Source organism: Mytilus trossulus, chromosome 2 (assembly GCF_036588685.1).
Source record: "Mytilus trossulus isolate FHL-02 chromosome 2, PNRI_Mtr1.1.1.hap1, whole genome shotgun sequence".
NCBI classification, from domain to species: Eukaryota; Metazoa; Mollusca; class Bivalvia; order Mytilida; family Mytilidae; genus Mytilus; species Mytilus trossulus.
In genome coordinates this window covers 20,279,548-20,295,928 of record NC_086374.1, presented here as the reverse complement: position 1 = coordinate 20,295,928, position 16,381 = coordinate 20,279,548, and the positions used below count along the sequence as shown (strand labels likewise).

Below are 16,381 nucleotides of genomic sequence, written 5' to 3'. Positions count from 1 at the left end.
TTACAGCTTTAAATTGACGATAAGACAACTAAGTTTTGCTTGTTTTTCATTGAACTACTGCATATTCAGAAAATATGTTACTTTTCATATTTATAATCATAATTGCATTTCATCATATCGATGATGTCAACACCATGTCAAATACAATTTAAAGTTTTGAATTTTGAAAACAGAAAAAACTTAATGATAATTTGGTATCTTTCTACATGTTTTATCGTGATTTTTTGGTTTGTTTGATCAATATTGATTAGTATTGATGATCGTATGTCCAATTAGGTTAATACACATTTAATAGGATAACATGGAAAGTGAAAATAATTACCAGTTGACATTGTGCCAACAGTTGTAGTCCCAACATTTGTTTGGCCTGTTCCATAAGTTGTTGTAGACTGTTGTGTGGTACCTGGAGTAGGTGTTGCTTGTGATGTACCGACAGAGGTTGTTGTACCTTGAATAGGTGTTGGCTGTGATGTACCGACAGTGGTTGTAGGTTGTTGTGTGGTACCTGGAGTAGGTGTTGCTTGTGATGTACCGACAGTGGTTGTAGGTTGTTGTGTGGTACCTGGAGTAGGTGTTGGCTGTGATGTACCGACGGTGGTTGTCGTTCCTGGAGTAGGTGTTGGCTGTGATGTACCGACAGTGGTTGTAGTACCTGGAGTAGGTGTTGCCTGTGATGTACCAACAGTGGTTGTAGTACCTGGAGTAGGTGTTGGTTGTGATGTACCGACAGTTGTAGTACCTGGAGTAGATGTTGGCTGTGATGTACCGACAATGGTTGTACCTGGAGTAGGTGTTGGCTGTGATGTACCGACAGTTGTTGTACCTGGAGTAGGTGTTTGCTGTGATGTACCGACAGTGGTTGAACCTGGAGTAGATGTTGGCTGTGATGTACCGACAGTGGTTGTTGTACCTTCAGTAGGTGTTGTACCGACAGTGGTTGTAGTACCTGTAGTAGGTGTTGACTGTGATGTACCGACAGTGGTTGTACCTGGTGTAGGTGTTGGCTGTGATGTACCGACTGTGGTTGTACCTGGAGTAGATGTTGTACCAACAGTGGTTGTAGTACCTGGAGTAGGTGTTGTCTGTGATGTACCGACAGTGGTTGTAGAACTTTGAGTAGGTGTGGCCTGTGATGTACCGACAGTGGTTGTTATACCTGGAGTAGATGTTGTACCAGCAGTGGTTGTAGTACCTGGAGTAGGTGTTGTCTGTGATGTACTGACAGTGGTTGAACCTGGAGTAGGTGTTGGCTCTGATGTACCAACAGTGGTTGTACCTGGAGTAGGTGTTGGCTGTGATGTACCAACAGTGGTTGTACCTGGATTAGGTGTTGCCTGGGATGTACCGACAGTGGTTGTACCTGGAGTAGGTGATGCCTGGGATGTACCAACAGTGGTAGTACCTGGAGTAGGTGTTGGCTGTGATGTACCAACAGTGGTTGTACCTGGAGTAGTAGTTGGTTCTGATGACACTGGCGTGGTCGTTGACTGGTGAGTAATACTTGGTGTTGGTGGCATTGGAGGTGTTGTGGGTACGGCTGCTGTTGTTTCACCTTGATTGGAATTTGTATTGCAATTATTAATAATAAATCAATATCTTAATATTTTACAGCTTTGAATTGACGATAAGTCAACTTAGTTTTGCTTGTTTTTCATTGAACTACTGCATATTCAGAATATATGTTACTTTTCATATTTATAATCATAATTGCATTCCATCATATCGATGATGTCAACACCATGTCAAATACAATTTAAAGTTTTGAATTTTGAAAACAGAAAAAATTTAATGATAATTTGGTATCTTTCTACATGTTTTATCGTGATTTTTTGGTTTGTTTGATCAATATTGATTAGTATTGATGATCGTTTGTCCAATTAGTCTAGTACAAATTTAGTAGGACAACATGGAAAGTGAAAATAATTACCAGTTGACATTGTGCCAACAGTTGTAGTCCCAACATTTGTTTGGCCTGTTCCATAAGTTGTTGTAGACTGTTGTGTGGTACCTGGAGTAGGTGTTGCTTGTGATGTACCGACAGAGGTTGTTGTACCTTGAATAGGTGTTGGCTGTGATGTACCGACAGTGGTTGTTGTACCTGGAGTGGGTGTTGGCTGTGATGTACCGACGGTGGTTGTAGGTTGTTGTGTGGTACCTGGAGTAGATGTTGGCTGTGATGTACCGACGGTGGTTGTCTTTCCTGGAGTAGGTGTTGGCTGTGATGTTCCGACAGAGGTTGTTGTACCTGGAGTAGGTGTTGTCTGTGATGTACCGACAGAGGTTGTAGTACCTGGAGTAGATGTTGTCTGTGATGTACCGACAGTGGTTGTTGTACCTAGAGAAGTTGTTGGTTGTGATGTAGCGACAGTGGTTGTTGGTTGTTGTGTGGTACCTACAGTAGGTGTTGTCTGTGATGTACCGACAGTGGTTGTAACTGGAGTAGTTGTTGGTTGTGATGTACCTACAGTGGTTGTTGGTTGTTGTGTGGTACCTTCAGTAGGTGTTGACTGTGAAGGTGTTGGTGATGTAGTGACTGGTGGAGCAGGTGGAGGTGGAGTGGTGGCAGTGGCAGTACTGGTGGCAGTAGTCACTGTAGTTGTTGCTAATTGTCATAAATAATAATTTGACATACTATCATTATATAATTCAGAGGAAATAACGTTTCTATTCGATCGTACTTAACCTTGTGAAAATACACACAGTCGCTGATTTATTATGCGGATGTATGAAATTCTTGATATAAGCAATACAAGCAGCAGAGAACAAGAAGAAGACCAAGAAATAGCATAACAATTGATGTATCAATTTTGTTCAGATAGATAGAAGAGATACCATAAAAAAATTATTAGATTAAGGATTAAGTTATATTTTGTAGTCATACAGTTTGATTTATGCAACTGCATGAATTTCTTTACTTAAAATGCCAAGCGTTGTCATCATATTGTAATTAGATTTATAAAAGGAAACAAACCAAATTACCACATCCCAGGAAAAATTATTCTTAAAGACGCTAAAGATTTATCCGAACACTTGAGTACAGGCAAGGATCATGACGATGTATTCTAGTATTTAATTTCTGATCCATAGTTTTGATACATGATATATAATAGAAGAGTGTTTCCATTATTTTAGACAATTTTGACTATGCTGATTTAGTTCATTTATTGATGTCACTTTTTCTCCTGGCTAGACTTCACAACAAATATTATTATCAGTTTCTTACTTTTCTGTCAATCACATAAATAAAAAAGACAAAGATTTTTTTTTACTTTCATGAAGAATAAAAGTTTTGTTCCATTATATTCTGAGCATTGAATTAATAAAAAATGCAATTCAAAACTAACCTGTAGTTGAAGCTACACTAGTCACTGAAATAAAAAGATATTTTCCTTAAACGTTATCAAAACAGTTCAAAAATTTAGATGTAACATGATTATTCCTACATTTATACTATGTATGTTCATGTAAAAACATTACGGAGTTTTATGTACATTTATCAATGGAAAACTTTGATTACCATACTAATACTAGAGTAAAATTCTTTGTGTATAATTTCCCTTCTTTTTTGGTTGTTTCATATAACATGCACTGTGTAAAATATCTGTACAATATGCTTAGGTCAATGATAACTTATAATATTTGTTTTCATCTATTATACTTGAAACTTGTATTTTAAATCTAATGTCACGATAATGTATTAAATATATTTGAAGTCTTTGGTCATGTTTATTTCATAAAAGTCAAATAAAGCACGGTACATCTTTCTAGAGTGCGGATAAGTAAAAGTTATTTTTGTAAGCTCTGTTTTCCCAAATCTAACTACAAAATACAGTTATCTGGTACATTAAAAACTCTAAATGGTTCGATCAATAAGGTAGGATTGTTCAAATTGCTTATTGCTACTGTTATCATGTTATTTTCGAGAATTTGTTTCTTAAATTGACAAATGTTTATTATAGATAATGTTACCTTGTACATAACAGACTCTGAAGTTTACATCTGAGACGCTTGGTGTAGATACAATGTTTTCCATCGGTGTTACATTAATGCGCATAGAGTCTGCATCTTCCATATTGAAATTCAATGTGAAGGTTTCTGGCACATCTTTCGTTTGATATGTTTCCTACAAATTGAAATCATTCATGTATCATGTTAATGTGACTGCATGTATGTACGTTTGTAATATATGAAAACTAAATAGCTTTACTTTTTATTTAAAAAAATGCATGTATATACGCGACAAATATTTTTACCTATATAAATCTTACATTTTCTTCCAATTCCATTGTCAAGTAAGGACACTAAAGATACTTCTCAAAATCATTTTTAAATAAAAGATAAAATATCATTGTTACTTGATCAGCAATAATCACTTGGCAGTTTACCATTTCTAACACCAGATAAACTTAATTTTAGAAAAATAGTTTCAAATAAACGAAAACAAACTTACTGTTTTGGTGCTAATAACCTTTCCTTCTGAGTCTAGTAACTCCACTGTAATTGTCTCAATATTTAGGAGTTTCACCACAATATCAACAAATTCAACGGGATTATTTCTACCATTTACGACATATTCTATACTACTTCCACCAATAGTTGGAGTCCAGCTACTTGATGATCCTTCAAATGCATTTACTGAATCCTGGCCAACCTTGCCATTAGTTGTTTTAATTTCAAGATCTTTGTCATCTCTGTTGTCATACTTGAAAGTTTTGGGATTCGTACATATACCTGAAAATTGTTACACAATAATTAAACAATTTTTTCTATGTCACAATTGACAAATTGGTCATCTAAATAACAAAATCTTTTTTCAAAATCATAAATATGAGGGGATATGTGATATATCAACAAGAGGCAGCATCCAATAAACACTAAACCACGAATGATTATATAACAAGGATCACTTATGGCCAAAAATGGCCTAAAATATCAACTTTATCATAAAACAACAGCAAGTTCACAATTTGGTTCGTAATTGTGTCTATTTCGAAAAATCTTGTTAAAATGTGATGATTTTAGGCAATTTTCAGACCTAAATGCTTTAGGAAAAATTTAGCCGCCACCTACGATCCAAATTATTTTATATAAAAGATTCCAAATGTGATATAGAATTCATTCATTATAAAAACTTTTTGGATCGTGGATAGCGGCCAAGGCTAAGTGTGCCAAAAACAATTAAAAATTTTGACAAAAATAACAAAAATTGACCTTAAATACAAATAATGTACATTTAAGGGGTCATAGCTTCAAAAATGTTAAAGGAAGATGCCAAAGAAGTATATTTCAGTTTTAATAGAATTATCCCAAGTATTTCCATTTGAAAGGACAAGATGATAAGAGGCATTTTTGCCCCCTCTTCAAATGACTTCAAATTCAATCCATTATTAGTCTATGTATAGTGACTTAAAAAAATGTTGAACATTTTGTGTTTATGTGATTATTTGGTTGCCTAGGAACGGGTTTTATGAAATGAGCTGTAATATCCATCTTTAATGCAATAGCCCTAGAAAAAGACTTCTGAATCTAATAAAACGAATGGTGATATGTTACCAAACACTCAAATATTTATTATTGCTGAATCTTTCATTTTGAAAAATTCTTAATAGCAACCTAGCAACCACAATGTTGCCTAGTGACCACACAAAAGGACTTATCTTATGTTATCTATAAAAAAAAATGAAAAATTCAAATATTTTCATACAATGCATATCAAGTCGACCCCTATATTGATATATTTAGTAACGATGTTTGAATGAAAGAACCATTTGACTTTGTATGTATATAACACGCCAAATCAACCCGAGTTTTACTTAGCAACGCATAGCTAGTTTAAGTTAACAGTTGAAGAACATTTCAAAAGATGTTTTAGTATCACTGAGTGTAATCTATAAGCTTGAAACGTGGAACTGAATGATATTTATCAGTACCTTTAGTGCAGATGTGCAATTCTAATTTAATTTTTATTCCTTTGTTTCCATGATGACACAGGAACGTGTCCATGATATAATATCTTGCTTAGCAACCATCGAAAATCAGATATATTAATATTACTGTATATATCTAAGTAAGTATTTTCATATAAAAGAGAGACACCTATTTTCTAGTTTTGCATTCTGTATAAAAATCTAAGATTTTTGCTGCTAACAACAGCCTATCCTCATACCCCCGGCCACACCTGTTTTTACTATGATTATTTTTTCTCTACTGTTATTTGCACCAAAAAAAAATCGGATCTGATGAAAAGACAATGTTATTCATGACTATAAGGTTTCAATAAATTTCCTTAAATTTTTTTTTTGCCCACAGAATAAGTAATTTAAATTGAGAATGTGTCCATAGGAACTCATTTAATGCCCCCTCCCCTAACATATAAAATTATAGAGCGATAGAGATATATCTCAAAAAAGTTTAAAAGTCACGCTACCAAAATTTGAAATTTGAGTTTGGTGGCAATAATCATAATATATATGCACTTTATAACATTTAATTGAGACAAATTTAAGTAACAATTAACAATTAACTATTTTTCCATTTGTAAAGAAGCTTCACCCTAGAACGGAAAAATGACATCAACAAATTCATATTTGGTCTGAGTTATGTGGTAATAAACATTGCTTATAAGTTTTATAATATTTGGTAGAAGCGAACTAAAGTTAGAGAATTACGGAAACGCACAATTCAGCAATTTTGCTTTAAGTAAAGGGCATAACTCTTGAACTGGAAATGTGGCGCTATCAGAGTGCAAACTCTATCTGTATTTTTGGGTAATGAACAATGTGTATAAGTTTTATATCATTTGGTAAAGACAAACTAAAGCTGGAAAGCGGAAACGAAAAATTCTACATTTTTCCTTATGTTAAAGAGCATAAGTCTAGGATGGTAAAAGTGACGCCATCAAAATCGATGTTTACCTGTGTTTTGTGGTAATAACCATTGTTTATAAGTTTCATTACATTTGGTTGAGGCAATCTAAAGTTAGAGATAGGAAATCAATTTTGGAACGTACAGACGGACAAGGTACAACTTAAGCCAGTTCCGCTACAGACGGGGCATAAAAATCAGAGGACAGATACATGCTCTTTACTTCTGACGTGTGGCACAAACAAATAGTTGAGAATTATTAAGGTAGAAATTATTGATTTGTAACTTGGCTGCTGCCTTTCAACCTTTACATAAAAGTCCATTTTTGTAAACCTCTAAGTTGTAAAATAAATTTTATGCAGTTAGAAGTACCATTCATATTATTTCGAACATAAGGTAAATTCGTGCATACTGTACAGTGTGATTGTTTAATTGATATACATATTGATATTGTTTAACTGGGGTTGAGAGGATAGGGGGCCGTGACTCTGGGTTCTTTTACAGCTTTTTTTAATCTAAGACAAGAGATGAATATATCATGAAAAATAGAATAAAACATATTTATCTTTGGGCACTCCGAAATATGATAGGAGTCTAGTGGTGTTAATCATTGATTGTGTTCAATGCTTTTATTATAAATAAGAAGATATGGTATGGTTGCAAATGGGACAACTCTCCTCAAAAGACCAAAACAACACATAAATTAATTTATAGGTCACCGTACGGCTTTCAACAAGAAGCTAACCCCTTACCGCACAGTCAGTTATAACAGGCCCGGAAATAACAATGTAAAACAATTCCAACGAGATATCCAACGGCCTAATTTATGAACCAAAAAATGAACGAAAAACAAATATTTAACACATAAAAAAACGATAACCACTAAATTACAGGTTTCTGACTTGGTATAGGCTCATACAGAGCGAGTGTGGCAGGTTTAACATGTTAGTGGGAGTACAACCCTGCCCTAACCTTGGACAGTGGTGTAACAGTAGAACATAAGAAGGAACTACAAAGATCAGTTGAAGATGGCGTAACTCATCAGATAGATAAACCATACAAATACTTAAAAATTGCTGTGATGTACCGACAGTGGTTGTACCTGGAGTGGTTGTTGGCAGTGATATACCGACAGTGGTTGTACCTGGAGTAGGTGTTGGCTGTGATGTACCAACAGTGGTTGTACCTGGAGTAGGCGTTGGCTGCGATGTTCCTACAGTGGTTGTACCTAGAGTAGGTGTTGGCTGTGATGTACTGACAGTGGTTGAACCTGGAGTAGGTGTTGGCTGTGATGTACCGACAGTGGTTGTACCTGCAGTAGGTGTTGGCTGTGATGTACCGACAGTGGTTGTACCTGGAGTAGGTGTTGGCTGTGATGAACCGACAGTGGTTGTACCTGGAGTAGGTGTTGGCTGTGATGTACCGACAGTGGTTGTACCTGGAGTAGGTGTTGGCTGTGATGTACCGACAGTGGTTGTACCTGGAGTAGGTGTTGCCTGTGATGTACTGACAGCGGTTGAACCTGGAGTAGGTGTTGGCTCTGATGTACCGACAGTGGTTGTACCTGGAGTAGGTGTTGCCTGGGATGTACCGACAGTGGTTGTACCTGGAGTAGGTGTTGCCTGGGATGTACCAACAGTGGTTGTACCTGGAGTAGGTGTTGACTGCGATGTAACAACAGTGGAAGTACCTGGAGTAGGTGTTCGCTGTGATGTACCGACAGTGGTTGTACCTGGAGTAGGTGTTGCCTGTGATGTACCGCCAGTGGTTGTACCTGGAGTAGGTGTTGCCTGGGATGTACCAACAGTGGTTGTACTTGGAGTAGGTGTTGACTGCGATGTAACAACAGTGAAAGTACCTGGAGTAGGTGTTGGCTGTGATGTACCGACAGTGGTTGTACCTGGAGTAGGTGTTGGCTGTGATGTACCGACAGTGGTTGTACCTGGAGTAGGTGTTGGCTGTGATGTACCGACAGTGGTTGTACCTGGAGCAGGTGTTGGCTGTGATGTACCGACAGTGGTTGTACCTGGAGTAGGTGTTGGCTGTGATGTACCAACAGTGGTTGTACCTGGAGTAGGTGTTGGCTGAGATGTACCGACAGTGGTTGAACCTGGAGTAGGTGTTGGCTGTGATGTACCGACAGTGGTTGTACCTGGAGTAGGTGTTGGCTGTGATGTACCGACAGTGGTTGAACCTGGAGTAGGTGTTGGCTCTGATGTACCGACAGTGGTTGTACCTTGAGTAGGTGTTGGCTGTGATGTAACGACAGTGGTTGTACCTGGAGTAGGTGTTGGCTGTGATGTACCGACAGTGGTTGTACCTGGAGAAGTGGTTGACTGCGATGTACCAACAGTGGTTGTACCTTCAGAAGGTGTTGGCTGCGATGTACCAACAGTGGTTGTACCTGGAGTAGGTGTTGGCTGTGATGTACCGACAGTGGTTGTACCTGGAGTAGGTGTTGACTGCGATGTACCAACAGTGGTAGTACCTGGAGTAGGTGTTGGCTGCGATGTACCAACAGTGGTTGTACCTGGAGTAGGTGTTGGCTGTGATGTACCGACAGTGGTTGTACCTGGAGTAGTTGTTGGCTGTGATGTACCGACAGTGGTTGTACCTGGAGTAGGTGTTGCCTGGGATGTACCGACAGTGGTTGTACCTGGAGCAGGTGTTGGCTGTGATGTACCGACAGTGGTTGTAGTACCTGGAGTAGGTGTTGGCTGTGATGTACCGACAGTGGTTGTACCTGGAGCAGGTGTTGGCTGTGATGTACCGACAGTGGTTGTACCTGGAGTAGGTGTTGGCTGTGATGTACCAACAGTGGTTGTACCTGGAGTAGGTGTTGGCTGAGATGTACCGACAGTGGTTGAACCTGGAGTAGGTGTTGGCTGTGATGTACCGACAGTGGTTGTACCTGGAGTAGGTGTTGGCTGTGATGTACCGACAGTGGTTGTACCTGGAGCAGGTGTTGGCTGTGATGTACCGACAGTGGTTGTACCTGGAGTAGGTGTTGGCTCTGATGTACCAACAGTTGTTGTACCTGGAGTAGGTGTTGGCTCTGATGTACCGACAGTGGTTGTACCTTGAGTAGGTGTTGGCTGTGATGTAACGACAGTGGTTGTACCTGGAGTAGGTGTTGGCTGTGATGTACCGACAGTGGTTGTACCTGGAGAAGTGGTTGACTGCGATGTACCGACTGTGGTTGTACCTTCAGAAGGTGTTGGCTGCGATGTACCAACAGTGGTTGTACCTGGAGTAGGTGTTGGCTGTGATGTACCGACAGTGGTTGTACCTGGAGTAGGTGTTGACTGCGATGTACCAACAGTGGTAGTACCTGGAGTAGATGTTGGCTGCGATGTACCAACAGTGGTTGTACCTGGAGTAGGTGTTGGCTGTGATGTACCGACAGTGGTTGTACCTGGAGTAGTTGTTGGCTGTGATGTACCGACAGTGGTTGTACCTGGAGTAGGTGTTGCCTGGGATGTACCGACAGTGGTTGTACCTGGAGCAGGTGTTGGCTGTGATGTACCGACAGTGGTTGTAGTACCTGGAGTAGGTGTTGGCTGTGATGTACCGACAGTGGTTGAACCTGGAGTAGGTGTTGGCTGTGATGTACCGACTGTGGTTGTACCTGGAGTAGGTGTTGGCTGTGATGTACCGACAGTGGTTGTACCTGGAGCAGGTGTTTGCTGTGATGTACCAACAGAGGTTGTAGGCTGTTGTGTTGTACTTGGTTTAATTGTAGTCGGTACAGGTGTACCTAAGTGTTAAATTGTTGGCATTTAGTATGTAGTTAGGTTGAATTAAACAAATTCAGAACTTAAATGTGATACTATCACTCAGAAGTACAATAAAAAGTCAGCTTAACATATTAATGGGTTATAGAGATCTTTTTGGAGATATTTGGTTTATACAAAATGGCGGAAACTGACTGACAGGGACTTATACCTATTAATTGTATTGGTACTATTTAGGTTTTAAATTGAAAGAGAAAAAAAATTGCTTAAATTTTGTTGTAAGTGAACTTTGATATGTTCTTTAAGTCTTATATAAAAAGAAAAATAGCTGTTGGCAACATATGTTACCCTGTTTCCTAGGAAATCAATACAAGGAGTTCGAACATCTGACACAATTCCTAAACCTCACTTCAGTACATTCGTAAGATTGGAGAATTTTTTCCTAAGTTAATCAAAATAAATTGCTATTTGTAAGTTTCTGTAGAAATATATTGACTAGTTTATTCTTTAACCTTGTGACTAAACATAATAACGAGATTTTCATTTCATCTTCAGAAAAGAAAGATATTGAAAGTTCAATTTTTACTTTAAATAAATTTATACATCTCAAATATGTGTTATTAAAAAGATTTCTATCCATACCGAAATACGAAGAAAAATATTCATTTGTGATTGGAAATGCAGAAAAGTTTGCAGCAAAATAAAAATGTTTTTTTTTATCTTAATTTCAAAGAAAAATATTAAATAAACGTTGTTACCTGTCGTGATTGGCTGTGTTGTTACAGAGGTTACCATTGGTGTCGTTATACCTGCAATTATTTTATACGATTTTTCTAAGTAATTAAACAACAATAAATTTTATACGAGTATGTTTTTCTTTGATATTTCAAACAATGATGCTGAAGTGTCCTAGGGTGCCAAATATTTAAAACGATGAGGATAATCCGATTCATTAAAGTTTAAGAACATTTTTTGGTAAGGCCATAATAAATCAAATATTCAGCTTAACACGAATACAAAAATAGCACTACAAATATATATAAGGAATTTGTAATCGAATTGCTAGTTCATAATTTCCCTGAAATATATCGGACACAAGTGTTAGGATTTTCGCTTTACAGTTTAGTCCGTGTTAGTTCAAAATAACTTTTTCGAAAAAAAAAGAAAGATAAATTGTATCAAAACGATTCTCCAAACATGTATGCTGTCCAAGGTAAGGGATATGGTAAACGCCTTTAAACATGTGTTAAACCCGTCTCGCCATTCTTAACGAGCCTGTCCGAAATCAGGAGGCTAAAACTTAGTGGTAGTCGTTGGTTCATATCTGTCATATTTGTTTTTCGTAAATTGTTTTGTATTCAAGATGCTCTCAAGAGCCTGAATCGCTCACATGTATTTCAGAGAAGATTTTAAAAATAGTGTACGATGACAGACGTCGACAGACGACACATGCCAAGCTCCAGTGAGCTTAAAAGTACCCCCATTAGTTTTCGCTATTTCATATCAGGCAGTCTATAGACGATAAATGGAATGTTTTTTTTCTTTTATTGTTTAAAGCCGTATAGCCGCCTAATATTGTTGCATCTACTTCATTTCAGCTAGTTGTCTCAAATCTAATTAGATTATGTATAAAAAAAAACATACAATAAACTTACTAGCAGCACAACCAATTACTTCAAATCTTAATTCAACTGGTTTGCCTTCTGGTACTACGGGAAATAGTTGAATACTTATGATATTCGTTGTTTTTATTTCGGCAGGCATCTCAATAGTCACTATTCCAGTATTATCTGTGTTGCCAACAAACGTCTAAAAGAATACAAATTGATTTAATATCTTAAGGAATCTCTTATTCAAATGTATAATAATTTTCTTATTATTATTGCTTTTCGGGTATTTTGTCACCAGTAAATACATTGTAGACGGACCAACATGTTAATTTATTAGTTCAGTTGTCAATGCTGCGGTATCGGCTTAAGGTTTATGTACACTTCTGTTGCCAATTTTGTACGAATTTTTCAAACATCGATTGTATCAAAACTACAGATATAATGAATAATAGAGACAGGCCATTTTTAACATATACTAGGGGTAAAACTTGATGCAAAGCATGAATATTTACTGTTGCATTGCATTTAACAGAAAAAGAGTACTTTGTGGCAAATAAACCAAGATTTTTATAGAAAATCCACAGTCTTTAATAAAGAGATTTGTGTTATAAAATTTGAAATATAGATTACTCACTTGCTTTTCTATGATGTCCTAGTGTTTATTTTTTTTACAAAAAAGTTTTATTCAACCTGTAAATTCCAAAATACCTCGTGCAGAGTAACTAAAGTCGAGCGCACCCAAAAAGGTGTACTTGATTTGGTCCATATTTTTATTTGTTCTAACCAATAACTACATTAATAAACTTGTTTTAAGGAAATCAATGCTAGCACTGCATGCAATAATCCTATATCTATCGGTTTTCAAATTGCAAAATATGATAAAACAAGGATAAAGGATGTGGATTTTCTATAAAATTTCCATATGTTTAGCATTGAAGCAACACAAGGGTACACAATCCTTAATCAAAACATGTGTTTCTAGGTTAGAAAGACGACAAGCGCTTTGGATGCATTTAACTTTTAAAGCAACCAAGTTGTCCAAGATCTACAGTGCAAAATATAAAACTAAAATTCCAAACGTAAAGGCCGTGTTTTAATACTTCAGAATGCATTGTACATTACAGTTTGGTTTTGGTAATAGCTACTTACAAATATAAATTTGAAAAGAAATTTACTAGCAAATTTCGAATTATAGGTAAGTCTATCGAAGTGGAAAGAAATATTTGTCATCTGACTGAGTCAATGTACAGAACACATACAATCCTTTTAATAAATGTTCTAATAGGCTCATATCAAAATGTCTTGTTTTGATAAGAAAATGTTAAGTATTGACTCAAATTGACCTCAATACTATTTTGTTCATTATATCAAATGAAAATGACACAAGAAAAAAAAGTAAAATCACAAAAATACTGAACTCCAACGGATAACAACTGTCCTATTCCTGACTTTGTACAGGCATTTTCTTATGTAGAAAATGGTAGACTGAATCTGGTTTTATAGCTAGCTAAACCTATAACTTGTATGACAGTCGCATTAAATTCCATTATATTGTCACCGATGCGTGAACAAAACAAACAGACATAATAGGTAAAAATGTCAAAAATAGGGGTACAGCAGTCAACATTGTGTTATCATCTTAATCATTATAAAAACAACAAATGTAACGAAGAAGCACAAAAAGGCATGCATCAAATTTAACATCCTCATTTTGCTTACATTATACGATTTTATTTATCTATGTAAAATCAACCTATAAATGATTAAAGGTTTAAAGTACTGGTGTAAAATTGCGCGTTTGAAATTCGCACATGTAGACATAAAATAATTTTGTCTTTCAAAATATGACGGGATACATAAATACAGTCACGTAAAAAAAGACGTATTAACCTTATAAGTAATAATAATAAATAAAATAATAGTGTGGTTCCAAGTATGACGGGATACAAAAGTACAGAGTCACATCAAATATATCAGACTTAACAGAAAAATTAATATTAAATTAATAAATAAAATAATTTTGGCATTCAAAGTATGACAAGATACATAAGTACAGAGTCACGTCATAAAATATTTTTGTCGTTCAAAGTATGATGTGATTCATAAGCACAGAGTCACGTCAAATGAAAATATAAAAAAACAGATTTAACAGTAAAAGTAATATTAATAATGACAAATAAAAGAATAATATAACACGTTATTAAGATGACAAACAACGTCAGTACGTAAAATTTATACTTCAAGATCATCGTGTATTATTTGTGAAGTTGATACGAATTATTTATTAACAAGTTCTTGGTACCTTCCGATGAACTCTTTTAGAAAAAGGACGAGATGTTCTTTGATATACCCCTGGTTCATCCACTTTCTGCTCAGATACTGGTGACGTTTTACAAAGTCGGAGTAGGAGCTGCAAGCTCTTGAATACCGAATAAATTGGAAAATGTATATTCCATATGCAGGTGAAGTTGGTTTATTGCTACTAAGGTGGGGGAAATTGATAATTTCAAAATTAAAATCGAATTATTTTTTTTAAACTTTAGTGAATATGAAAGACGTTATACTGATCAAATCAAAATAAATAGACGTAGAAGATACGAAATAGCATTCAACAATTGAAAACATCAATGGTAATGATACTGCATAACGACAATTATGAAATTAAATGATGCTCGTACCTAGAAAATATTATCATCCAAAATTTAAATCAAACATTGAAGAGCTGACAAATATAAATCCAAATAGGATCAAATAAAATCACGTATAGATGACCTAATATTTATCTTTAACACAACAGCTTCCTAAAGAAGAAGGTATGCTAAGTGGTCTTCAATATCCGACCAATTCTTTCAGAAAATTAATCCCATGTGTTAATCAGTAGGACATGCGAGTAAAATATACCAATATGCATTCTTTGTATAAATCATATAACGCAAATTGTATACCCAATAGATATAGGAAGATGTGGTGTGAGTGCCAATGAGACAACTCTCCATCCAAATAACAATTTAAAAATTAAACCATTATAGGTTAAAGTACGGCCTTCAACACGGAGCCTTGGCTCACACCGAACAACAAGCTATAAAGGGCCCCAAAATTACTAGTGTAAAACCATTCAAACGGGAAAACCAACGGTCTAATCTATATAAACAAAACGAGAAACGAGAAACACGTATATATTACATAAACAAACGACAACTACTGTACATCAGATTCCTGACTTAGGACAGGTGCAAACGTTTGCAGCGGGATTAAACGTTTTAATGGGCCCAAACCTTCTCCCTTTTTCTGAAACAATAGCATAACATCACAACATATAAAAACATACGATAAAATAGCCTTTTAAATTTCTTTGGTTTCAAAATGCATGTATTTGTTCAGGCTTTTATGAACAAAATAGACATGTATTCAAATTATTTTCACTCACATAAACCTCAAAATAATCATATGTGAAAAAAAATCCTGTAATTTACATCATCTGATACCATTCAGCTATTGGTGCTGTCAACACGTTGCATAAGAAGAAAAAGGAGATCGTAAAAGAAAATGATAATGTTCATTGCCTCTTCTACTTTGTGGGAAATTACTCGTACCTTAGACCTACTCGAAAAACATACGAAACAAGAGCCTAAATTGCACGGCCTACGTAGTTTACAATGTTATTATAGTGACATTTTTTACATTGTATATCAATGGGGAAAAAATCTTATTCTTGCAGCTAACAAAAGAGTATTACCATCTTTTCATGGTTAATGTTCTTTATATACTGGAACTCTTCAGGTGTTTCCTTGATTCCAATATGAAATTGTTGGACAAATCCATTTGAACCTCCTTGTACCATGATTGAAGTAACTCTAGCCTTATTTGGGAAGCTAATTGTAACAGAAGGTATTAAGTCAGTTTCCGTAGGACTCCATGCTTCACCGCCAAGTTTCCCATCGCCAGTACCTAGGTTGCTACTAAATGTTATAAGGTTTTCATCTATAATTCCAATTTTTCTCATCTCCTCTGTGCATTCACCTGTTAAAGATAAATTAATATTTAACTAACTTTGATGTCATTTGACTAAACCAATAAAGGCAACTTACATGTTATGAATACACGAATCAACATCCATATATTTGAAATCAAAATTATCAAGCTTTCTGATGCTAAATCATTAGTGTTTGTTTA

At 36.0% G+C, this 16,381-nt stretch overlaps 1 protein-coding gene across 1 annotated transcript in view; it reads right to left on the bottom strand.

Annotated features, from left to right (window-relative positions):
- Positions 1-16,381, bottom strand: part of LOC134706707 (mucin-19-like) — a 263,376-nt gene that overhangs the window by 44,806 nt on the left and 202,189 nt on the right. Inside the window, exons 48-55 of the mRNA XM_063565889.1 lie at positions 15,945-16,228; positions 12,254-12,407; positions 11,357-11,407; positions 4,451-4,731; positions 3,970-4,123; positions 3,345-3,368; positions 1,928-2,602; positions 1,361-1,552 (exon numbers count right to left, since the gene is read on the bottom strand). Of these exons, the coding sequence (XP_063421959.1) occupies positions 1,361-1,552; positions 1,928-2,602; positions 3,345-3,368; positions 3,970-4,123; positions 4,451-4,731; positions 11,357-11,407; positions 12,254-12,407; positions 15,945-16,228 (1,815 nt within the window). The remainder of the gene's footprint in view (positions 1-1,360; positions 1,553-1,927; positions 2,603-3,344; positions 3,369-3,969; positions 4,124-4,450; positions 4,732-11,356; positions 11,408-12,253; positions 12,408-15,944; positions 16,229-16,381) is intronic.